The 26,026-nt window shown below is 48.8% G+C and overlaps 1 protein-coding gene across 14 annotated transcripts in view; it reads right to left on the reverse strand.

Moving 5' to 3' along the window:
* fbrsl1 (fibrosin-like 1) overlaps positions 1-26,026 on the reverse strand; it is a 230,013-nt gene that overhangs the window by 127,411 nt on the left and 76,576 nt on the right. For all 14 annotated transcript variants that reach the window (XM_055511968.1, XM_029161934.3, XM_029161932.3 and 11 more), the window contains 2 exons: positions 5,309-5,410; positions 963-998 (listed from right to left, as the gene is read on the reverse strand). In XM_055511968.1, the coding sequence (XP_055367943.1) occupies positions 963-998; positions 5,309-5,410 (138 nt within the window). The remainder of the gene's footprint in view (positions 1-962; positions 999-5,308; positions 5,411-26,026) is intronic.

The raw sequence follows: 26,026 nt of genomic DNA on the forward strand, positions 1-26,026 counted from the left end.
GAATACGGATGTGACATGTTCTATTAAAACAAGAATAATAATAAAAAAAAAAGATTGCACAGAGATCAGTGTCTTTTGAAGTTAAGCTTTGTTCGACGCTTTAACTGCACTCCTTTGAGGCAGATTAGCGATGACAAACCATTTATAGTTGTTTTGTTTGTCGGGATGATTACTTCCAAGCTGCAATAAGAACTGCCATATGCCAGTCATCAGCTAAAAGTAGCACGCGTAAAAAAAAAAAATAATAATGATGAGCTTCCCCTAAGCAGAGGACATAAAGGACGGCCCCTCACTCTACCCAGAGACCAGACACATCACCCAAACAATGCGGGGGGGCACAAATTTACGGTTCAAAAACACATTGGGGCAAGTCAACAGATGCTTTCAAGGGATAAAAATAGTCCCGCGCTGGCAATCTGCGAGCTAGTGTATGTTTGAAAGGTAGTGGGCTGATGTTTTCCAAGGCGTCACTAAACATTCCTCTGGAGCGTGTTTACCTTGAAACACACTCGTTCTGCGTTCTATGATCTCACCGACTGCCTCCATTAACGCACGCTCCCAACAAATCACGCCGCGTTTAGCCGCCGCGGGCTCCTCTGTTGGTTTATTGCATAGACGCGGTGGCCTTTGAAAAGCTTTTAGGCATATTGTCAGATATGGGAGCAAAAGGATCCATCATTGACAGGCACCGGAGGAAGACATAAAAGTCTGACAGCCAAATTGCAGTTCTGGTGAACGGCGCTGATCGATGCCAATAAAACGAGGCTGCTTTCAGCCAAGGTAGCGCAGGACACCTTCCTACAATTTAATCAGTCAGTCAGCCAGAATTAATGTTCCTAATATCATGATTTCTCCATTACTCTATTTAACATAATTAAAATGTCGAGCGCTGGGGCCATAAACCAGGTCGTTGGAGATTGTAATTCTGCCGTAAAGCTATGAAGCATGAAAATGTCACTTACCGAGTAGCCGCGGCCTGACAGCGAGTGAGTGGAACTCTGTAGGGAGAGAGAGGAGAACAAGGATGACCTTTAAGGAGCGTTTCACTCGCTGACACAGACATGATGAAGCAGCGCCGCTTTAATATCAATATTCACGTTAACCTTTTACCCACCCCGCCATGTAACCTCCGCCCACACACATCACTCCCGTACGTTCTAGCCTCCACCTCAGGAGGAGCCGAGAGGCGCCCGGTCTGAAACATAATCACTCACGTCCCGCTGCGAGGCTTAATTTGAGTTGTCACGCACATACTCTGTGGAAAAACCTTCATTATTTAATGACTTCATTATAATTAAAATTTTGCACAACAGTCGTTTTAATGCTTGGAAATGGATTTGGAGAAGCCGATCGCACGAGCGTGGCCTGCCCACGCGGGCAGGCGACTACAGTAAGTGGTTAATGGCGTGACTTCAAAAAAGCTTTTTCAGGCTCACGAGTGAAAGCGGGCGCACGGCGCGGTTCTGACCAGTTAGATTCAACCACGAGGCAGAGCTCTAGGTAAACGTCCAGGGGCCTGAGATTGGAAGTGGTTATGGGAGACCACAATCAACCCACCTTCTGTATGTTCAGCTGGATGCTTAGAACAGTGAGAAAGCACAAATGAATCACAACCTGAAAAAATAAGAATGAAACGCACCTCCATCACAACGATTGAGTGACAAGTAAGATACCTCCTAGATACAAAGGTTTCTTTTGATCTTTTGATTCCAAATATTTTTATTCAAAAAAGAAGGATTTAAGCATCATCATCCACAGGATTTCAGGATGACTGACCAGACTTTTCAATATACAGCATTTGCAGCTCCTTAGACAAAAAAGACACCCAGACCTCAAGGGTCCGTCATTAAATACTGTTATTCATTTTATGATGTGTGTCGCGTTTTGGAACCCAACCAAGTGTTCTCCATTGTGTTGTATGAGCCTCTTCTGTACTCTCAATAAATATCTCTTCATGCATTTAAGGGAGGTGCTTTGGCCCATCAAACCCCCGCTGTGTGTTCTAATGCAGTCCTCTAAATGCTGAACAAGAGCAGGATAGACAGAAAAGAGCAGGTTTTGTTCTATTCTCAGACACTGTCTGTCATCGCCCAGCACGAATACCAATCCCCAAATCCCTCCCTGCACTTCCACTTTTTACTGCTTTTATTCCTCGGTCTAGATTGGCAATTGCTCCCCCCACCTCCCCCCAATCTCTGGAGGGGACTTTTCTGCTAGACCAATTTCATCCATAGGTCCACCTTCAATCCAAACGACCTCCCCCACACTTCCACCGCCACAGCCTTGTCCCTTGTTTTGCACCCTCCCGATGGTCCTCATCCATGCAGCCACACCTGCTCTAGGCCTCAGCCCTCATCAACGCCTGTGCGCTCCTCTGATTCACAGGACAGCTCCTGTGGTGACGATTAGGGGCGGGAGGGGGGGTTTCCCACCGCGAACCGGAAAGCAGTCTCTGCAGGAATCAAAAGGCTATTCCCACTGTGCTCAAACCCTCGGCTCCCTGCGCTACCGCAACCACAGAGAAGGCAGGGGAGAGTGTGGGGAGGAAGAGCTGCACAGAAGGCAAAATCTGGCCACACAAAAGGGCCTAAAGTGCGTTCCAGCAAGAATGTGGCCTGTTGTCCATGCACTTAAACGTGTGAGCACATGAATGCGTCTGTGCGCGAGCGAGTGCATGTGCGCAGAGGTGGTGGGAGGCCAAGGCCATTTGGAATTAGCCTTACTATGTAGAGTTCATTCAACTTGGAGCATTTTGAGCAGAAAGAGAGGCTTATTTAAATGATAATGAGGGACAATCCATTGGATTTAGTGCTGGTGAAGGGAGGAAAAGAGGGGAGGGAAAGGGGGATCCATTAAAACGCCAGCGGTTCATAAGCCATAGGGTCGGCATACAGCTAAACACTCTCTCTTAAAAGCCATTATACATGGCTCTCAATGGATTTCTGCAGCGCTTAGGACTTCAAAAGGATTTAAGAACCCGCCCCAGAGAGGGAGTCTGGGGGAGGGAGGAGGATGAGTGTGTGTGAGAGAGAAAGCGAGTGTGCGTGCGTGCGTGTGTGTGTGTGTGTGTGTGCGTGCGTGCGTGCGTGCGTGCGTGCATGCACTGATTATGGTGGTAAGCGGGATGGGGCGGATGCTGGCGGCATTTAAGGGTTAACTAAACAGCCCCGGAGAAGAGAAATGTTGCTAAATCCGCCCCCTAATCCTCTACCCATTTCCATGCCCCCTCCTCTACTCTCCTTACAAAAAAAAAAAAAAAAAGGAACGAAAGAAAAAGGAAAAACATGGCGACAAGAGGGGAGGACCCAGTCCATCTTCTCCCAAAGCTGACTACTGGTTTTTGTGGTTGGAGGGAGGCCAAGGAGCCGACCGATCGGGGCTCGGTGGAGCGTGATGAGGAAGGGGTTGTTTGGCTTGTGTGGCAGGGAGATGGGTTAGGTGGTCGGGTTTGGGTGTGTGTGGGTGGATAAACAAGGGTATTAGAGACCCTGACAGTGCCACAACTGCTGCCCTCTCCTCCACCTCAGGACACAGATGCAGTGGAGCCCACCCCCTCCACCAACTCGCATTTCCCTAATCCACGTGTGGCTTAGTGCCGGGGCCCCGATGCACTGCAGGCACAATTACCTAGTCAAAATAAACAGATAAAGACCCAACCATGGCAATGAACAAACAGCATCCCCTGCAATTTTTTTCACCTCCTGCTCCCAAAATTGATGCATGACTGTTTTTACAGGCGGGCGCGTCCGCGGTTCACATTTGTCTCTATTTCCTTTGGCGGTAAGACAAGAAAAATCCATTTTACTCGTTGTCGACGCGGCATCATTAGTTAAGTGCTTTTAAAGCTGGGAGCCACTTTGATGTGGTGGAGCGTATTTCACGAAAATTAGCAGCGCTCTCAGAGTGGTGGTGGAGGTTTCATGGAGCGGAAAGGGAAAAAAAAAAAAAAGAAACGGGGGTGATGGCGTTGGGTATATGTCTGCGTGTGTGACATACGCAGGCCTTCACCGTGTGAAAGGCACCGATATCAGGGAGAGCGACAGGGGTGGAGATGGGCAGAGGCGGGGAGCTGGCTGGATGCGGAAGCCTCGGCGCCGTCTCCTTTGGCAGCAGATTAGAGCGACGTGCCACATCCAACACCGCCGGCAATTACGCCGCGCGACGTTTCAGCGGTGCACTCCCCAGCCGCTCCTTCGCCATCACCACAGCAGCCTCCACCTCCAACCCCCCCCGCTCACCCACGCCGCCTCCCCTCCCTCCCCCCTTCTCAGTTCTTGTCGTAGATCCCTGTCAGAGCTGTCAGCCGGCGTCGGTCTTTTATCTGACAAACCCGCCTCTTCCTCCTGACTTTTTTATTAAAAGACAGCCTTTTACACAAATTCAAGTGAAGCGGCGAAGGGAGGGGTGGGGGGTGGGGGGTGCGCACAAGAGAAACAGAGCAACGAGGCTTGGGGAGAGGGGGGGCGGAAAAAAAAAAAAAAAGAGAATGAGGATGGGAAAAATGAGGCTGGCTGATGCTTGTTTTTCTCCCCATCAGGCAGAAGATTTAATTGGGAGGGTTAAAACAAAGTGTTTAATAAGTTCATTAACATGTTTTCGCTTTCTGTCATTCCGCCGCTGCTGGAAAGGAAGCTGCAGATTTCCCTTCCTCTGCTTTTGTCAGCCAAATAAAAACAGTCTGATTGAATGAAGCTCGGTTTGGGAGGCCTGCTTGACAGGCATTACTTAGGAGGCACATTTCCACATTCATTTAAAATGAGACGCCTGGGATTTTGCATAAATTCTCATTACTTCCCCTGTATCTAAATTACATTATTTCATCCCTTATGGTGAACCAATGCCTGGCCTCAATTTTCTTTTGCCACCTACTCATCCTCTAAATGAGCTGGCATATGGATGCCGGCGCAGCGATAATTGGAGCGCTTCCTTAAACTGGTTCTGTAGCGGGGTTGGGTTGAGGTCAGCCCACACCTGGCTGAACCATGTTAGGTCACGTCTGCATTTCACCGTGCAATGCTTTAAATAATGCCGGGCCAAGCAGGTGATGCCGTGTGACGGGTCTAATCATTTCCTGTCCAGGCGCTGCCAGCCGAACAGGGAGCTGGGGATTTATGAGGCGAGAGCTGGAAACAGCAGGCGCTGCCGCACCGCGCGCCCTCTGATCTCAGGCTCCGCGTTGCTGTCGCCCATCTCCTCTATATCCCACCTCAGCCCCCCCCCCCCCCCGCCGTAGCGTATGAAAGTGGATATCCTGGCTCTCTGCGGGAGGGCAGCGAAAGGGTGAAGGGTCTCATCCAAGGTCTCTCACCTCGCTGAGCTGCTCCTTGGAATTGCTCCTGTGCGGTCGGCTGTGCTCCTGCACTGTCTCGTCCTCGCTGACTTTGACCGGACGAAGCGCCAAAGGCTTGATCTGCAGGGAACACAAGAAACAAGAAATTCACCTCACGAACCCGACTGCCGTGTTTACAAATAGGCAATATATGTTCAGAGCTAGTCATTTCTAGAGACCTTTATGATCTCTAAAAGGTGTGAATTAATCCCATAAAATGCTCTGATATAACTGTATATCATTACAACATTAAAAGTTTGTGTGTGTGTGTGTATATATTTCTTTCTTCAGACTTTGCTCCTTTACTACGGTGAAGCTTTTCTAAGCAAGAATCTTTCTTCTTTCTTATACTGCAATCCATATTGCCTAGAGTTAAATGTTATTCATGATAGCAGTCTGCATTAATCAAAGTTTTAATAATTTCCATATTGCATGCAAGGAGAGAATGTAAGTAGCTGTTATGTGTCTATGCAACAGGATGAAATGAACAAACAACGTGTAAAGCGTGGGGCGTGTGGACGTATCATAATTACTAATTACAGCATTATTTCATTCAAACAGCATCTAAAAGTGCATAATGTACTGTATTTAATGAAAATCAGATGAGGCGATGCTTATTTTTAATTACCTCTTGACATTATCATTGCAAACGCTCACAACCTGCGACCACAGACTAATAAAAAAACAAGCATTTTAATACACGTCAGTTTTCCTGCTTTAACTAACAACATCCTACAGACTAAAACAGTGCAGCAGCTACTGTACATGGACTTCAACCGACAACCAATGGGCCGTGGTCCTTTTATTGTTCAACCGAAGAAAAACAAAAACGCAAAGTGGTCACTCAGAGCTTAGTGTCAGTTTGTGCTTTGGATACATGCAAAGCAGATCTGGCTGTAGCACAAACACCTGTAACCCCAAACCTCAACCCACTGCTGCTGGTCACAGCAGGAAGCAACAGGATGTTCTCGACATCGCTGTAGGTTCAGTCTGGTGTCTTCACAATATGTCTCTTCAACTAAGGTAAGACACAAGCCTCTTATTAATAATGCTTTGCACACATGGAAAGAGACCAACTGATGAATATGTTTGGCAAGATCAATGAGAGAAAAATAGAAATATAAATGCTGAGTAAGGAATATTATCACTTCCACCTTTCATGAAGTTTTAATATTTATGACTGTATTTCAGGTTTTAGGCGACTCAAATGGTCAAATTAATAAAAAGATCAAACTGTGGATTTAAATGTGCAGGTGCTTAAATGCACAGATGCACTCGGCCCCGTCTGGGTAACCCTAGTGCCAGCCTGGATGGCTTGTTTTATTACAGGCCATCAAGACCGGCAGTTGGCGTGCACCCATATTCCCAGCCAGATGGAAAGTTGGCGAGCACAGCAAGGAAGAGCCTGTGCTGCTGCGGCGCCGGCCAATCGCAGATCCCCCCGCCTCGCAGCGCGGTGGCGGTGGCCGCGGGGTGTAATCCATTTGACTAGCAGTTTGCGTGTAGCGGCTCCCCTGGTGGCGCGAGCAGTAGCTGGCCCCGGTCTCCCGATCTCCGCTGTAATTTAAGCAGATCACTGCTACAATTAACCTTTCCCGGTAAATATCAATTATGGCCCCCGGCTGGGCCAGAATTAAAAGGGTCATCAGCTAATCTGACAGGTCCTGCATGCTACCACCTGGCTGGGAGAGGGAGGGAGGAAGGGAGGGAGGGAGGCAGGGCGGCGGAAGGGGCGTGCGAGGGAGAGAGGGAGACTGTTTGCTTACCCCTGTGCCCGGCAGCTCACATGCCAAGTAGACACAATTCCCTTTTAATTACCCTGCCGCTGCCAGGGCGGGCATGCTGATTGGCCGAGGGGCATTAGCGGCGCACCGAGGTCAACAGTGACAGGACGGGGGCCGGGTCAGGTGGGGAGGCGAGGTGAGGAGGGGAGGTCTGAGCCGCCGCCAAGCAATCAGGGCGCAGGGATGGAAGGAAGAGAACGCTGGCAGGTGGGCCTAATCAGGTTTGACTTCCACCTCTACCTGCCGCTCCCCTTGGCCTCGCTCCCCCTCCACTAGCTGTCAGCCTAATCACTCCTTGAATCTCGAAATAGACGGTGGCCTTTATGATTTCCTTCCCTCGAGGAGCGCGCGGGGAGAGCGGTCCTCCGTGACAGGCGGGCGTTCGAGGCACAGACAGAGTGCGGAGGTACAGGCGGCGTCACGTCGCCGTCAAGTGCGGCTGTTGATTACTTTGTTTACCCAGCATTAATGCTGCTGACAAATTCCTGAAGGCGCCCGTAGAGTTTCCATCTCCTGTGGGGCCTCTGGCTACATTACCCAGTCAGCAATCAACTTGGCTATTGATCAGAGCACAGTGTCTAATTAGGCACCTAGGTTAATGATGCAGAGTGCGAGGACTGTTCCCTGAGCCGCTGTTTAACGGGACAGGAGAGCAATTGATCTAGGCAGGAATTCACCAACGCTGACAAAAGATTAGCAACCCTGACTGCCTGTGATTAAGGCAGGGACTAATTTCCTGTCTGGGGAGGTGTTTAATTGGCCCTAAGCTCCCAACTGTACAGCTTTCATGTGTTGTTTTTCCTTTTTTTGTCTACTCATTAATGTTAAGAGACGAGTTCGTGAGCCTGAGGGCGGGACCAGTAGTCTCTGCTGAGATGTGATTGGCTGTGAGTGGCGACATACAGTTCAAGGTTAGAATGCCTTTCCATTACACTTGAGGTACTGCTTTTGAAAGGCACCCAGAGGGAGCAGGTCTTGGCCACCTGGCTGTTTTAAGAAGTTACACTTTCGGGTTTTTTTTTTTGTTCTGTGCGCGTGTGTGGATTAGGTTTGTTTACACTGGAGGTTTGACTCATGCATGTTTCAGGGCAAGGTTAATCAGACTGAAATAGCAAGTGAACATGATTAATGCGTGTGTGTGTGTGTGTGTGTGTGTGTGTGTGTGTGTGTGTGTGTGTTTGTGTGTGTGTGTGTGTGTGTGTGTGTGTGTGTGTGTGTGTGTGTGTGTGTGTGTGTGTGTGTTGGGGGGGCGGCGTGACTTAATACGACACATAGACGAGACATAGAAAAAACATAGCTAAGTAAGAGCTGTGTTTTACATGAATAATGTACTGGAAATTAGCTCCATTAGTCTCGGTATTGAACATGTCTGCGGTCCCTCTCTGGAGGCTGCCACTCTGTGCTCTTTAATTATCTTCAAAGGGCCCTCCAGCATCTTAATTTCCCCCCAAGTTGAGTAGTGCCAACTCGGGCCTGCTCATTTTTACTCCTCTAACCCTGGGTGCAGTCACAAAGCCCTCCCTGATTAGAAATGGCTGGTCAAAGCATCGACAGCGGCGGCGGTTATTCACATCGCTTCACGCCAGGCTCGGCTCCGCTAACCTCCCTTCTCCTCTCCCTCGTCCTCACCCCCGTCTGAGTGCCGATCAATCTGCAGCCTGCCAGCGGGGAGCCGGCTGGAGGTTGGCGGGTGGCGCTTTCTTGTCCCGCTCCTTTGATCCTCCGTGCTCCTTCATCTTCCGTGGGGGGGGGGTAACGCGTGGCTGCGCGGCCTCCCGCCTATTTCCATCTTGAGTAAGAGGAGCCGTTAGCCTTGACCTCGCTTTTCCTCTTTTTGCTCCAGCTTCTCCCGCTCTGCCTCGCCTTTCACCAGCCTGCTGTCACCTGTCAACAGCACTCAGGGAAGCTGTGCCTCAACCTTGTCCCAGTGTCAATCCTCATTACCCCGGGATCTTGGGCCGTGCCCCCCACCCGCTCCTTCCCTTCCTTGCTGTCTTGGATGCTCTTCTGCTCCACAGTATCATGATCCAATCTCCTCTCTGGCCCTACTATACACAGAGCGGGGAGAGGACATGGGCCGATAGAAGGAAAGGTGAGCTGAACAGGATGGATACACATCCTTCCTCTAATTTGTTCTGAAAAGTGTCCTGCGCAAAGGACCCTCACCCCCATTAACCCAGCGACAGGCTGCTGCCGCTGCTCAGGCAGGCGTCGGTGCCGTGTGTGTGTGAGGGAGGCCCAGCGGTGCAGAGGGTGGAGGCACCTCGGCGCTCAGTGCAGGGCTCCGGCACCGGCTCAATCTATCGGCTCATTATCCCCCCCGCCCGGGCTGGGGTGCAGACAAGTGCACTTTAGGGCCACAGGCCAAATTGATTCATCTGCCTTCATTTTCTTCAGGCTCAGAAGTGGCAGCTGCTCAGAGGCAGGGGGAAGGAGCTATAAGAAGGTGAGAAACACAGACTGGAGTGAGGGAAGGGGGGAGGGAGAGAGAGAGAGAGAGAGAGAGAGTCGGGGACAGGGTGAGATGAAGGAGGGAGGCATCCAGAGAAAGAGGTGTTCCTGGCTTTGTTCCTCATCCATGTCTCATTTCACTTTTCCTACTCCTGCCGCTTCTCGCTCTCTCACTTTGCAGCACAGCCAACACCTCCCTCTCTTGAAATTGCTATCAAGACATGCACTCACTCCCTCACCAAGTCCCAAGTCGAAAATTAGCCCAAGGACATGCTAGTAGATTTACTACAGAGAGAGCAAATGGATTTTTGCTTTTATTTTGACGAGTCCCAGTGTATCCATTACGCCTTTTAATCATACATTATTCATACAGCTCGACTTATAATAAATGACCACATAAAATGGGGTACACATATTATAAAAGGCCTCAAATGCCCCCATAACTCTCCCTCCTGATGCACTCTGAACTACGTCGCAAGTCTAATCTGGTTTACAAACACAAGCCTGTAAAATCGCAGAAAGACGCCGTTTCGGTATCCAAACAATTTGGCATATTAATATGAGCACTTGCGTACAAATAATGTATAAAGCAAACAAATTATATAGCGAGGCCCATTAAGTATTCAGCATGTGGCTGGGGTGGCCATCACGGCGCCCAGCACTGTAACAAAGCAGTCAAGGCAGTCTGATTTTCAGCCAGCAGGGACCTGAGGAGAGCCTGAGCGTCCCGTAGGGCTCCGTCTGGAACAGATCAACTGGGGCCAGGAGCGCTCCCCGCGGGCCCTGGGTCTCTCCAATCACTCTCACCATATGCCTCCTGGGGGAGCGAGAGAACAAGGCAAGAGAGGAGGAAGGGAGGAGCACCTGCTCCCAAATACAAGCCCATCCCCTCAGCACCTGTCCCAGGGGTTCACTGATGACAGCAAGCACACACACACACACACACACACACACCACACACACCACACACACACACACACACACACACACACCTCACCTGTCAGCCAGGACCATAGGAACAGTATCTGCCTTGCACAGATAAGCACATGACCTTAGAGCAGAAGCACCCCCCCCTTCCTATTCCACTCCACGCTGAGGCAAACATTTCTCACAGCTACCAACAACAATTAGGCCGACGATGTCAAAATGCTAATGATGCTACTGGGAGGAAAAGCAGCGCCGCGAGTCTGCGTTTTGCTCTTCACCACCAGATTCTGCAACGCACACATCAGCAAGAAACGCAGGGCTTTGATTTCTGCGTGCGCCGCTCGCCGAAAGCGGTGACGGCATTGTACACAACATTTATGCATGCTAACAAGGAACATTTAAATGCCGCTCACTTTTTTTTTCTTGATTTGCAAGTCAAAGTTTACTTTGCCTTTCAAATATGAGGGCACATTCAAAGTTACAGTAAAACAACTTCAGGTCGGGGGACATGAAACTGCAAATGCCACATTTGCACTTAGTGGTCAGCAAAACTCAGATAGAGGGAGAGAGAGAGAGAGAGAGAGAGAGAGAGAGAGAGAGAGAGAGAGAGGGCGATGTATTCTTTGGTTTTTATTTGTGTGCTGCTGTACTGCAAATATCCCAATGGAGCTTTCAAGTATGTCCAAGGTAGCAGGGAACATGCATGTCTGTTTATTCAATGAACTGCTATGTTGATTTGAAGTCACAAAGGAGTTAAAATGAGCAGGATGCAACTACATCATGATCAACAATCATCTTTTTGAGGCCTGTTAGTGAGAGATAAAATTGACCTTGTGGATGCAGGTCAACTCTGCACCATGTCCACAACAGCCGCATCAGTCACAGACTCTGAAACAGGTTGGTGTGGAAAGGGTTTATCAGTTATGACTCTCAACTCCAAAACCTTTAAATGGACAGAGATAAGGCTGGTGTAAACACTCTTATCAGCTGATAAGACTCTGTTGGTGAGACCGATCTGTGAGTGAGCCAAACAGATGCTGAAATGACCATGTCTGACTAAAGGGGGATTTTCACAACTGAATATCAAAGAAAACGGTGGTTTCTGTAAAAACTAGGCAAATCCAGATTTGAAAAAAATTTTTGCTTTAAAAAGATGTATCGTCCAAACGCCAATTCGTAAAAACATGCTTGTATAAATGATACATACAGTCTATAAGTTATAAAAACTTGGCTTTGATAAACTATTCCTGTTCCACTTACTTTTATCATTGACCGCTGTGTAACGCAGATCCATGTACTAAAAGACTGCAGCTCTGTTTAACTGCGTTAACACTATTAATTATTTTTTAACACTTCAAATTGATCTTATTAGCAGTGGAAAAAAAAATACATTTTTGGAAGTGCAACATTCACACTCTCTCCTGCGACTACACTCGATAACTTTGTCACCCTTGCAGATACTTTAAGAAATGTTTAATTTCCTCGAATGTAATCTGAAATAATTATCAGCTGGAGCTGACGTACGCGGCTGCGAAAGGGCCCTTTTTAACAAGTCCGCAGAAAGCGCACACACCTCAAAACTAGCTATCACTCACCGCCACGTAATTAAAACGCCCAAGATGAGATTGCGAGGGTAAAGGAAATGAGCAAGTGATTGAAAAAGGAGGAAAACCAGCGAGGAACTTTTCAGTGTTCTTCAATCAGGTGAGGAAATGACTCTGTCTGAGTTAAATCGTGCCGTGTTTCATAATGATTATGAATCGTGATCATTGCTGTCCAACTGCCCAGTGATCAACAACCACTAGAACAGAGGTGTGGTTTCCATGCACCATTTACCATGTGTATTTTGGAAGCAATAAAAGGGAAAAGCTGAAAATATGAAATTACATATTCAAGTTTAGAATTTTCTGGCACACACATGGTAAAATAAGCGTTATGTGCCACAGCCATACTGAAAGCATGGGCAGCTTTGGTCCAAACCTACTGTTTATCTGTGCAGGCGTTTGAGACACTAACACATTTAACTTACACACTCCAGTGCCGTACTGTATGTTAGTGCAAATCAGTGAGACTTCATGGGGAGCGGAGGCATGACATCAGAGACGAGCAAGAGCTTAGAGGAAAGAGACAGAAACGGGGAGTTTTTAAGAGAGATGAGGTCTGGGTGAGGAGTCGGGAGGTAGTTTGCAGTCAGGGAGAGACAGCCAGAGTGCTCGGGGCTTTTTAATAGGAGGCAGATGCAACACATGTAATGAATCAGCCTCGGCTCGGTGCGGCTTTCCTCTGATGTCTGAGCGCTCGTCCTGCCCTTGGAAAACTTCTGGGACGTTATCTCATGCCTGCATAGCGCACACTGCCAATGAATTCTGGAGGAAGTGTTATGTGTTGGACGAAGGAGGGGGAAGAGAGGAGCTGGAACAACTGAAGTGTGTTTCTGTGGTGCAGCGTACTGGAGCTGGAATGTAAAGATGTACGTGCAAAAACACCTAAACACCTACGACGGGGCGAAGCCTGAGAGAAACAGTCTTATTGTGTTGTATCAGTGTTTAATATTCCCATTTAAACAGGGCACTCACCCATACGTGGCTAGTGTTTTTATTTATTGTCTTATTAAAATAACCCGGTTGGAACAGTGCGACACTAACGCTTGGGCATCTGTGGTTCCAGTTTCTGGGTTCTGAAAGGGGAGGAGAGGAGGAGAAACTACACTACTGTCCAACGTGCTTGGGCCAGCGGAGGTAACCTGCTGGAGGAGATAAAGGAGGAGGAAGTGAAACAGGGGGAATGGACAACATGGGAGTAGAAAAAAGAAAAAGCAGATGGAACCAGCCGTCGACATGACAGGCATCCAGCCTAGAGAGAGCAGATCTACTGTTTGTGCAATTACACGGCTGCGTTCGCATCCATACGATCCCTCAGAACGCTGACATGTGCTGGGATTTGAGCCTCGCTATTTGCAAATGCCTGCATGCGTGACGTGCGCGCCTGTGTGTGTGTGTGTGTCAGTGTATTCTATTCACAGCATCAGATGATCTTCTCACCACGCACGCTACATAAAGTCAGGATGCAGTTGGAGGAGGAGGATCACGTCCATTGTGTTAATAGGGATAACAGTGGTTTAATAAGCTTACGGGGGGATTCTAATTGGCAAAGCTGATGAAGCCGTCTCCTGCATCCCCCCCGATGACTGGGAACACATGGAACAGTCCAGGGGATAAACAAAGTCTGAGTGTAAATCTGCACCACTTAAAAGCGTAGGAAGCTAATATGACTTAATTAAATGGTGGCTTAATCTCAGACCAGAGGCCACTTCCTGTTGCGGGACGAGCGATGCCACTGGCTGCTTTGGTAAGTCAACCAGTGCCACTGTGCTGCCAGCTGTCTGCTACTGTGCCATATCCTACAACTACTGACGCTTATACCACGCTTATATATAAACATTTTTTAATGGAGCCATTGCTGAAGTACTCACATGTGTAATAATGGGAATATTCATGTAGGTTTTGTTATTTCTCCTGTTTAAAAAAAGCTTCCCAAGAGAATGTTTTAGGAATAATGGAGAATTGAATGCAGTCTGATTTGAAAGGCCTTGGGTGATTTATTTCTAAGATCTCATTTGTGCATGAAATTAGCATTTTTAAGTGTCTTGATGAAAAAAAAAATCCAATTTGGAGGCAACAAGTTAGATTAAAGCGCAGGGCATCTTAGAAGGCTTGCATCCTGCACTGCGAGGATGACCCACATTCACGGCTGGCTGCCCGCCGAGCCTCCCCTTCCAGCGGCGAGCACTCGCACGTTACGTTACCTGAGCTGACACCCCGCCACTTCCAGCGCCCGAGAAAAACAACAGCGCGTCGCCTTTGTCTGCTTCGAGCGGGAGCGCATCCGTTCGGCGTGCGGCGGGAGCGCGTGTGCGCGCGAGACACACTTCCCGGCACCACTTGATGGCAGTAACACGCTGTAAGACACACTGGACGCACAAGCACGGGTCTGCGGAAAGTTCCACATGCAAAGTGTCTGTAAAGTACGGAGGAGGAGGAGGAGGAGGGCGAAAGTGAGGAGGCTGAGACGACAGAGGGATGGAAGGCGGAATGTCCTGAGGAGCGGCCCAGGCAACCTTGGCGGGGTGAGAAGTCAGGGGCTGCGGCCTCCCAGGGCTCCACGCTGCCAGGCTAATCATGCCACGATCTTGACCTCGCATTGCTTAAACTCACTCTCCACTCCTCCTCTATATATATATATATATATATATATATATATATATAAATATAATCTTTATCCGTCTTTCCCCGCGCAGGAGCTGAAGGGGAGCAAGGATCTGCTCTCTGCTCTAATGATGTCAGCTCCCCAGACGAGCAGTCTGTCGGCTGAATCTCAACAGCTCGACTTTTATGTCTCGGCCTCAGCCGAGTGCTGGAGAGGAGGCACGGGGGAGGGTGGGGGGCGGGGACGCTGTGTCCACGGGACAGAGCAGGCGCAACCCAACCGGTCCACGTGAAGAGATCCAACACTTAGATTAGACCTGATCATCAGTGTGAAGCATTAAACAACATTTAAGATGAAAAGCTGAACTCAGGCTTCAGGAGCAGAGGTATCGAAGTAAAACGCACGTCTCAAGAAGCCCACGGTCTCTTATGTAGGCATTGAAATGCAAGGGCCACGGAAATGCGTGTGGAACACTTGTGCCTCTGCTGCACGAGTGTGACCGACGTGCCCCCGGGGCCTTTCAGCCGCTGTTGGAAATGGGATTGTGTTTTATTCAAATCTCTGCACACCTTCCACGCCGGCCGGCCAGACGGCGTAAGAGACCGCATTGGCCTTGAATCGATACTGAAGCGCCGGGGGTGTGGGGGAGGGGGGCGCAGATGAGAAGGTCTGACTCCGGGTGACATTTACAATACCTGCGCCAGACCTGAGCCAGACACGCCTGGACGTGGACTCTACCGATGGTTTATGCGCCAAGGTTGCGTCAGGACACAAAGGACACCGCCGACGCGCCGAATGCTTTGTTGTTTACTGATATTCAGCCACCGCTGGAGCCACCCAGCCATCATAAAGCCTAGAAGCACTTTAGCGTTCACTTAACTGTTGACTGTCATTAAAGGGAGGAAGACTGCGCCGCCAAGCCACATAAATCTATAGGCCACAGTGTGAGGAAAACGACTCCCATAAGATCTCTCTCCGCCTCTACCTCCACCATTACCTCCCTGTGATTTCTAACACACCGCTGCTCAGTGAATTTCTGCTGGAACCATTGTCACAGAGATAAGAGACGTAGTAAAACTGCCTCTCTACTTGACCTTTCAGGGATGAAAATGCTTTTATCCGCCACACGCTTTCATTCTCTCGCCGTTCGCTTTTTAGTGCAGCCGCACCAAGGCCAGAGACCGCGTCTGCCTTTCATTTCGCTGTTGTTGATGGCGACATCTTATGTTGATCAAAACTCAGCGAGATGTTATTCCAGGACACAACCTGTGCAGAACTAAAAAAAAAAAAAGCAACCACATTTTCAGGGCGGATACATTTATGATTTCCACATGCACGGATGTAGGACAGTGTGAAAGCATGTAGCAAAACACCACCCGAAAAAACAATCACATCATCATCTACAACACTACACAATGTTTGAGGAAACAGCACCACTGACAAGCTTTGAGGGTTGCACACACTGCAAATAGGTTGTGAGGTGAAGCCGTCTACATCCTACAACACACCAAAACCTTCACGTCTCAAAGGAAGCGGCACGAAGTGAAACAGATACTGTATAAACCTGATAAGATGTCCACCTCAAGCTGTGAGTGCAGTCAACACAACATTCCTCCTGTGTTGTATGACGCTTCACGTCCTCCTCCTTAATCGATACCTGCTTTATCCACACAGTGATAAAACAGAACTGACAGAACACTACCGCTATATAAAATATTTAATTCAGCAGCATTAAAGTTGGATCACGAAATGCCCGACTTGAGAAGATTCGACAGATACTGTCTGTGTATATTTTCAAAAACAGGTCCACAGTGACTGGAGCCAGACTGGAAATCAGTAGATCATGCCTTCAACTATAAACATATAAACACGCTTTTGCTTGCCTGTCACCGGCCGTGGCAAAGCCAAACAAACCACAGAGCACTGCGCTGCCAAATGAAACTTCCACTACAGTTTGGAGCAAAGAAAACACGCTGCCGTTCTCCTTCCGACCCTTTGTCCCACCGCTTCATCTCCAAAGCCCCGAGTGAGCATTACAAATTAGCCCCATGTGCAAACACTCCTGATAAATGGAGCTGGGAGGCGAAGCCTTGGGGAGCTAACAAAACAAACATGACACGGCGAATTGCTTTACGTCTCCATCCCCAGTGTGTTTTTACAGTGATGTGAACGCCTGGTCGTCTGGGTCAGATCGATGGTGCACCGAGGGTCGCGCACCAGCTGAGTGTGGTGCACATGAATGTACAGGATGTGGACAAACCCATGTTATTTATACACAGTATATAAGATCCATTATTGTTTATGTTCAATGAAAAAACATTAGCCGCAGCATAGGTCAATACATTTACATACAATGAGCTAAGAGTGTGATATTATAGTTAAATGGCGAGAAACACATTTTCACCAATAACATCAGGTAATTGGTTCAAATTTACCATCAATCACCAAAAGCTCATAAGTTATGATGACATTATAAGAGGAGTTCATCTTAAAGCCCAACATGAAGAGCAGTGGAGGCAGGAAGCAGCAGTAGGAACTACACAGTGGGTCTGACACGGCCGATCAGCTGATCCACGGTGACTCTTAGCCTCCGCCGGCTCCGGTTAATCCGGGACACTGGGCGCACCCTTGTAAGTACAGTAGGCTACACACACACACACACACACACACACACACACACACACACACACACACACACAGCTAAAGTGCGATAGTGATCGTTCAACCGCGCTCGCGTGTGCGATTATCACCTCATCTTTGTAAACGTCGGCCTTCTTCTCAGATCGTACTGACAAGTTACTATCGGTTTGATGAAGCGACGCCCGCAAAACACAAGGCGCTCTCAATAAATAAGGTGTCATTTCCTGGTGTGGCGCGGCCCTGCACAGCTTGGTCTAATTGTCTTCACCTTTATCTGATCTTTGTCTGTGCAGGCGTCTCCGTGTGGGGAAGCAACCCGAGATGTCCAGGTTTAACCGACAGATGCACCAAATCTGGATCTGGGCCAACGCCCCCCATTTGAGCCAGCAGCCACTGTACGATCGACGCGTCAGCAGGGTTTTCAAGTTGCAGAACAGTTCACAAACATTTATGTCAGGCCTCTCACGTTAGCGCTGTTCCTCTCTGTGGCTAATTAATACCTGGTGTCTCTTTCTTGTCAGTCATGTTGACTTTCTGGTCTCGAAGCTTAAATGAACTCACACCATCTAGTGAATCGAGATAATAAACACCTACTAAACCGGCTGTGGTTCTACAAACGGCCCAGATCCTGTCAGATATGGCAGCAGCCACTTATCGTAGGGGATTTCCACGGTTACTGACCAACGTTGTGTGTTGCTTTGTCTCACCCAAACCCAGTGGCTGGGTATTATTTCCATCATACGCTATCTCTCCATCACCTGCTCTGCGTTTTGATGGCGCAGAGGCTTCGTTATCTCGACTGCTGCTCCATTCGCGTTACGACTTTAATTATCTGCATGTATCTGATAAGCATTGTAATCGGCTGTATCTGGGTGACACGCGCTCTCTCCCCCCCAACGCTTGCGATTTAACTGTTGAACAAAAAAAGTAGCAGCTACCCGGAAGAGAGGAAAAACAGACCACACATTATGAAATTAATAGCGCTCAAGAAACTGCAATTTGAGCTTGTGCAAAGCGCACATGGGAGGAAATGGGTGCTTGTGACGGCCAGGGAAGAAGACAACGCGAGCATTTCTGCATGGAGAGAAGCAGGCATGCATGCACAAGTGAAAACACCTGCTGCTGCTGATCCAATAGCACGTGTAACCAGGTAACGCGCCTTAGCTTCAGTCAAAACAGCAGGCGAGGCTACACGTAAACCCTCCGAGCACGGCTCCGTCAGCGGTTGGGACATTCTGATGACGCCTTTCACTGTGTCACCGCCGCTAATAAAAGGCTCATGCATGTGCAAATGCGGACACGTTGTGCACAGGCCTGTTCAGTCAAACACATCAAAAGCACACATGTAGCTCGCTCCAAAACCAGGCATCTGGAACATATCGAAGCCCGTATAAGGACAGCTACAGTCCAACTGTGTAGGCATGTCAGGGAGAGTGGAGAACAGCAGGGAGCCAGAAGGATGAGGTGAGAGGTGCAGCGAGCGTAGCGCCATGTTGAAAGAAATCAGTACTACCTGGGGAGAGAGCGCTAGTACATTATGTCCTACCACTTAGCTTTCATGCTGTTATATTTGTAGTATTTATTGCCTCTGGCACCGGCTCGTATTGGATGCCATGTTAACTAGACCGCTAGACGCTATAATTAAAATTTTATTTACAGATGATGCTCAAAATGAAGGCTGATTTTTACAAATGAGCGAATAAATAGCCGCAAAATGTAAACTGGCTGTCATGGGCAAACTAAAGGCACTAGACGGATACAAAACGTTTCCGTCCAAAGGCAGAACTATTGTTTTCCTACGTCATCAGTGCAGTAACAGGTTCACCCTTGGGTTCAAGCTCTTATCAGCCCAGATCAGAGGTTTATCTCTCACTGAGTGAAGCAAATAAAGTTTGTTTTCCCTGTTTAATAAACCAGTTCAACTGTAATCTTTTTCCACACAGTAACCATCAGCGACATTCCATAACCATGATCCTGTAAGATTCAATGAATGGTGAATTTGTGTATCCAGTGTTTCACCGTAGCTAATGTGGCCCCAGACGGGCTGTGGGGTGTCGGTGGGCCCATCTTTTGGAATGACTGATGTCTGGGCGACTCTAGGTGTCAAGGGGGTCTTTAGTAAATGGCAGCATGTGGCAAGGTCACCTCTCCATTAGTCTGCACTGGGATAGTGAAGGGGAGCTGCGTGGTGGGGCTATAGCTCTGCGACTGCCTGACAACCTCCTTCAGCCCTGCGAGCAATGGGGGCCCTCCATCTTGTGTCACCGTGGGGATGTCTGGAACTGGCTTGGTGCAAAGCAAAGTGCCCTCCCCTCCCTTTCAGTGCCTCTCTCAACCTCCCGGAAGCATCCATCACAACATTCCCCAGTGGGGCGTGGGTAACGGATCGACTTTCCTCCGGAGTGCTAATCAATCCAACTCTCGCTGCCTCTCCCTGGGAACATTTATGGCCTGCCATAAAGCAGGCCTTTGGGGCATTACGGCACCCAGTAATCCTGCTAAGTGAGCAATATTTCCCATCTCTGGCGCTGCAGTTAGACGGGCTTGGGCCATAAATAGCAGAGTTAATCTGTGGCCATGACTTCTCGGCCAGCCCTCAGCAGTCACAACCCCGCTGGGGCCAGGTGGGAGCCACCCGGCGGCCAAGGTAACGCAACGCACGAGGCGAAAAGATGAGACGGCCTTCTGTGGCGAAGGCGTCGGACCGCTGTCCCTCCCTGGTGGAACGAGTCACCAGCACCAGCAGAGCAGGCATGTATCACTTAGAGAATACACGGCCCAGATGGAGCTGGCGCAGTTCTCTCTATTGGACAGACGCAGTAGGTCACGAAGTACCTACGAAGAAAATGTTGGCGTCATTGTTCACTCTAAGAGCCATTCGTTACAGGAGCTATGGTTCACGGCCCGACAGCAGACAGCAGAGAATTAATGCCGAGGCACGTCAGTCAACTGGCCCTATTCCTCCATGGCGCTCAATATATTTATCACATTCAAAGTGGTATCCAGCATATTGCACATGTTAAAAATAAGCCACAAAAGGAAAACAACAAAAAAAAAAAAGCCAAGAGTGGTGCTATATTCTTTCAGACTTCCAAGGTCGGCGAGTTCTCCTCAAAGGGGAGCCACTTCCCCATTTTATGCCCAGCTGAGTAAAAACGAATACGTCGATGTGCTAGTATTTCTTCAGAACATCTTAAAACAGGCCGTTTTCTCTCAGGGCACCAGTGGGAGTTCTATATAGTAAAACACAGAAGATAGAAGGCAAATCTAGCCTAAGGTTGAGTGTAGCCAGAGGGCTACAGCACCCCCCCCCCCGATAACTGCTGCGGCTGCAAGGGTAGATCCCATTTTATTTTATTTTATTCCACCCATCACGCATCAAAATGTCTCCCTAAGGTACCTCAGCTTTGAGCGGAGGCCTCTTCTTTGCTGGAAGGCCAAGTCTCTCCATCACACCACGGGTAGGAGGAGGAGTCAAGGTCTCCAACCCTCGGCCCCTCAGCAGCCCCGTGCGGCTCAGCCAACCCCCCAGGCTGCCTGCTTGTCAGTCAGGAAAGCTTACTGACTTTTTTTAGTCTTTGGTTCAGGTCAGAAACCCGACATTGTTTTCCCATTCGGAGCTAGGCAGAAACATGACAGGTGTCCATGGAAACAACATTTGTGCAGATGTTTCCAGTTCTTTGAAGAATTCAGAGAATGTTTTTAACAAGTAAGGTCAGTTTTCATTGTGCTGCTGTACCTCTTCGGTGGATGAGGGAGGACAGAAACATGATTTAATCAACCACTGATGACAAATGATGGATACTGCCATGAAAATATTAACTATTTATAACATTTAATGTCAAACACAGTGCTATGATGCCTGCTGCAAAGAAACATTGATTAATCAATGTTGATGAAGTGAACGCTGAACTACTGAAGACAGGTGTGCAATCTAATTTCATCCATTACATACGGCAGTGACTGAAATCAATACATGTAAAATACAAAGCTGAAAAACCTGGGGCTGCTTGAGAAGTGCGATATGGAAATAACGCCTCATTTCTGTTGACTAGGGCCTTCAGTTCAACAGAGACCATATGTTTTAAAACCGATTCAATTAATCAAACCTTACAAATAATTGGAGACCATGTGTCACGTTCAAAACCGTTTCTCCCACAATGCTTCCCACAAATTGCACTGCTGCCTTGTCAAATTGTGGTGGTGTAGAGCGTGAGGCGCAGACTCTGAAAGCTTCTGACATGTTCTTTGATTCCTCCATTTGCTGTTCTTCTTCTTATCTTCTCGTGTCATATTTATAGTAGCTGCTAGCATGCAGCCGTTTGTGGTTAACCTCTGCTGATGAATCTTGTCAAGTGTATTGTTCTTCCTCTCCGCCCTCCTCTTTGATGCAGACTACGGAGGCCCCCTTCCCTGTTTGAGGCCTGGGCACCATCCAGGAGGGTTCTGTTGGAGCTCTGCGCTGCCCGGCTCCAGCTCAGCGCGTTTCTGAGGTGGTGATGTGGCCCTGAGTGATGCTGGAGTCCCACCAGTCACTCATGTTGTTGCTGCCGAATGTCCCGGCCAAACCTGAGTAATGCTCTGGGGCTCCCAAATCATTTCCACTTGGATCAGGAATGAACTCCAGCTAAAATTGGATTCGTATGGTGTGGACAGCTGACAACAATCTCTCCCATCATCTCGATGCATGCTAGCTCCCCCATCAGGCGGGGAAACACTTCTGCTCTTTTTATTAAGACGAATAAAAGCTCAACGGCTGATGTAATCAAAGAGCGTGGACACGGGGGCTGTACTGTGGAACCGGAGATTGGACGGTTCCCCTAAAGATGCCATCACTGTAAGGCTCAGTAACCATAAACCTGTGATCCACTCCTTTCTGTGTGCTGGGACCTCAACTCCCTCACAGCTAAAATGAGGAATGAGGGGCATTAACTTTGTACAGGGCACTATGCCACAGAGGAGGAATCGGAAAGGAGGAGAAAGAAGAGGCGTAATATTCTTAGACAGCGCTGCTGCACTCATAAACCTTTGCTTTATCTCTCCCAACAATCAGTCTAATTATGTTCATTGGAGGAGTCCAATTAATCCTCCATTGTCAGCCGGTGGCTAAGTGTTTCTCTACCCCTCACACTGCCACACACAGACACAGTGGAATCTGCAATTAACACTACCCAAATTTATTTAGCGCCACTTGCCTCAGCTTCTGACTCCCTCCAATTATGCCTAATCAATTCCACCAGGAGGTGTCGGGGGGGGGGGGGGCACTGGGGAGGTCACTGTCATTTGCTGCGACAAACCCCTTCGCGCCACCCAAAGGCCAGATGTGTCAGCAGGGTTGACATGTGGCGAGACGCGTGAGGGATCCTAGCTGCATGGCTAACTAGTGCCGTGCCCGCGGAGCCTTGTCACCAGCGCTGTCCTGGCTAATCTAATAAATCGGCTTTCCTCACACAACCCATGCAGAATGTGCTGCTCCCTACTCCATTACAACATGCTGTACACTGTACGTGCATGGCATGTGCACATCATCCGCGTACGACGTTTCCACAAACGCGCGTCCGAGCGTTCGCCCCTCAAGGCCAGCAGACAGGTCGGCCTCCCTCGGAGCCGGCGCCGCGGCCCGGCGCTGTCAGAGCGCAGCCCCAGAGCGGCAACAGACACCGGGAAGTCAAGCCCACTGACTGGAATAACCATGTTACAAACCCGCCGTAAAACGCCACTAATATTTAATGCCTTGCTGTCAGGTCTGAAGGGCACCGGCACATGGAAGAACTGTGCAGCCAAGTGTGTGTTTCTCTCCAAGGCTCGCTGCATCTTACTGCATCCGACTGTCGGGAAGGAAATCTGTTCTTCTGCGCCTGCATCTACCTGACAAAAAAAAAAAAAAAAGAACAAACAAACAAAAAAAAACCCCACAATCATTCTAGATTTGCCGATACGCAAACCTCAAAACCCAAACTTCTCTTTAGCTCGCAGGATTATTTTCGCTGAGCCGTGTCAGCTTCTGCAGGCGCACCGCAGCGCTGCCTCGCCACAGGAGAGCTGGTGGCAGGTCCCTGGCTAATCCACGGGGCGCATCGGGTGATGGAGGCATCGCCGGAGCCCGATAACATCGCGGTGTCTCTGGCAGGATCAGGTTGAAGAGGCACCTAGTGGGTGAGGCTGGGCTAATGGCAGCGGATATCAGATCATGACCTGTCAGTGTATGAACCCGGGGCTCGTGTAATCCTCTGATAATAGACACATTTAGAAGCCAGCACACTGGAGAAACTGTCAACATGCCAGCAATTGTGACTATAATGAAAATCAATGTCAGAGGTGGCGCGCGTGTGTGTGTGTGTGTGTGTGTGTGTGTGTGTGTGTGTGTGTGTGTGTGTGTGTGTGTGTGTGTACAGTATTTATAGCCTCCTACCTGTGAGTGCTTCCATTTCCACCTGTATATGCATTTATTACAGCGTGTAGGTCTTCGTGAATATGCGTCCCGTGTGCGAGCGAGTCGTATAAACACATTTGAGCGTGTGTGTGTGTGAGTTCTGGTCCACTAAGAATAGCATTCTGCTCTTGACCCGAGTGCCTGGCTGCGGTTATTCTCCTGCGCAGTATATTACTTTCAAGGCGACGTTTAAGTGCGGGGCCGGCTGCAGCAGAGCAGTCCAAACACAGGCACCTCGGGAAGCCTTTCGCTTAAAACAGGCTGTGGGAGCACATTAACATTTCAAGGTATTATTTCAAATGTGGGGGAAATTGCTTGCTGAATATTTCATGCGTGCCGGTACGTGTTAAATCTATTCCTGTGTGGCCGTGACAGTGGCGGAGGTCGGGATTGGCGTTTTTTTTTTTTGAGTGAGGGAACCAACCTGGGCGTTCAAAGCCAAACCGGCTGATCAGCATCGGAGGCGACCCTGCTTTGAGGAGTAATTACGCTACCACTGCCGGCTCGTTAATTAAACAGAGAGCAACCGGGCTAATTCGGCTTTGTGACCTGCGGATCGCGCTCACAGCTCGCTGCGCCGCTCCGATATTATCCAATCAGTATTACAATGACACGCTGCTAATTGCTGATGTTGTTATGTCTACAGTTCCAGTCTGGCCTTTGACTTCATTCAAGTAATGGCTTCCTATTTTTGCCTCATTTTATCCACCGTTTCGTGAATGGTTGCGATATTCATGAAAGTCTGATTTGGGTCTGAAAGAGTTTAGATTTTGAAATACTAACACCTTCACACCTGCAGAAAGACAATATACACAGCGTCTATATAGGAAAAAACTTACATAAAGTACATCTTTGAGGCTTGAAACAATCAACCTATAAGAGAGCTGAATAGTAATACAAGCCCCGCCTCCTCACATAATGAACCCTTGCTTCAGGGGTTTCACATCTATATCGACTGAGCCGTTCGCTCCCTGTGGGATAAACCCTGACCCTCATCTCTCCAAGGGGGTCACAACAAGAATCACACCCCAAACTGGATTCAGTTCCCAGGGGACTGATAGGGGGTGTGTCAACCCTCAGTGTTCTACTTCAGCCCCCTGCCTCAGGGTGTACATGCTTTATTGTGCTACAGCAATCACTCTTATCCCTCCACCTCCCCTCTCTTTGTTTTGCAAATGGCCTCTCCCACATCATTTTGCATACACACTCCAACTACTGAGCTCTGGGGACTGTCCAGGAAGTAATTGTGGCTTTTGTGCCTACCCCCCCACTCCCTTCCTCAAAGGAGCCGCACCCCCTTGTCAGTTGTCATCATATAACTGCCTGCAAACCCAGGGGCCTAATGACAGCAGCTATAGTACATGAAAACACAATTATAGCCTTTGGTTCAATTGCTACTGTGTGAACGCCCTTTAAAAGACGAAGGAAGGAGCCGAACACATGCTGTCCAAGTAAATATAGGACTCAGCAAAATCCCCTAAATCACAACCCATTAAAACATACAGTGGCTCCTCCTGAGTCGGAACGTTAAACCCTGTTTAAGCTCGTCTCCTGGAGATTCCTAACTCGTATGGATCCGCCTGACCTTGTGCAGCTTGCTGCTGCAATGAGGCATTTAAAACGAGCACAGAAGTCTCGGCGCTCCACGCAGCGTTGTTGTCTTGGCAGTGTTCTGAGGCCACATTAAGCATCCATTACCAGGCACTGCAGGAAACCTACTGATGGAACCATACATCCGCCGCCTGGGCTCGGCTTTACGTTAGACAGTCAAGATGGCAGAAGGAGCGGAGCAGCCTCCCTTCGTGTTTTTTCAAATGGGAACAGTGACCCCCAATGGACGAGGAGATGAAGTCTGAGAAAGGGTTAAAACAGCTCAGCTTCGGCTCCTGAAGCGCGCGTGCAATGACTCTCGCATGCAGCAGGGGTCAGTGTTGCATCACGGCAAAAAGAGGAGAGGAACACGGCTGCAAAGATCACATCTGCCTTAGTGACACCACTAATCCCATTTAATCCATTTGAGTTAATGTCCAGCTCGCTAGTCACCAACCGCCTCCCCCCTCCCCTTCCGAGATGCAAGCTATAAAAACAGGGGCAGAGGCCTTGGCAGATCCCATTAACGTAGTGACCCTAATGGGCTAATGTGGTGAAGATGACACTTGAGACATTGTAATGTTTAGTTTCCCCCAAGTATCCGAGCCCTGTATTACTGCTACACACACACACACTACTACACCAACACACAGCAGCTACAGTGAC

The sequence above is a fragment of the Betta splendens genome, chromosome 9 (genome assembly GCF_900634795.4).
Source record: "Betta splendens chromosome 9, fBetSpl5.4, whole genome shotgun sequence".
In the NCBI taxonomy this organism is placed as follows: Eukaryota; Metazoa; Chordata; class Actinopteri; order Anabantiformes; family Osphronemidae; genus Betta; species Betta splendens.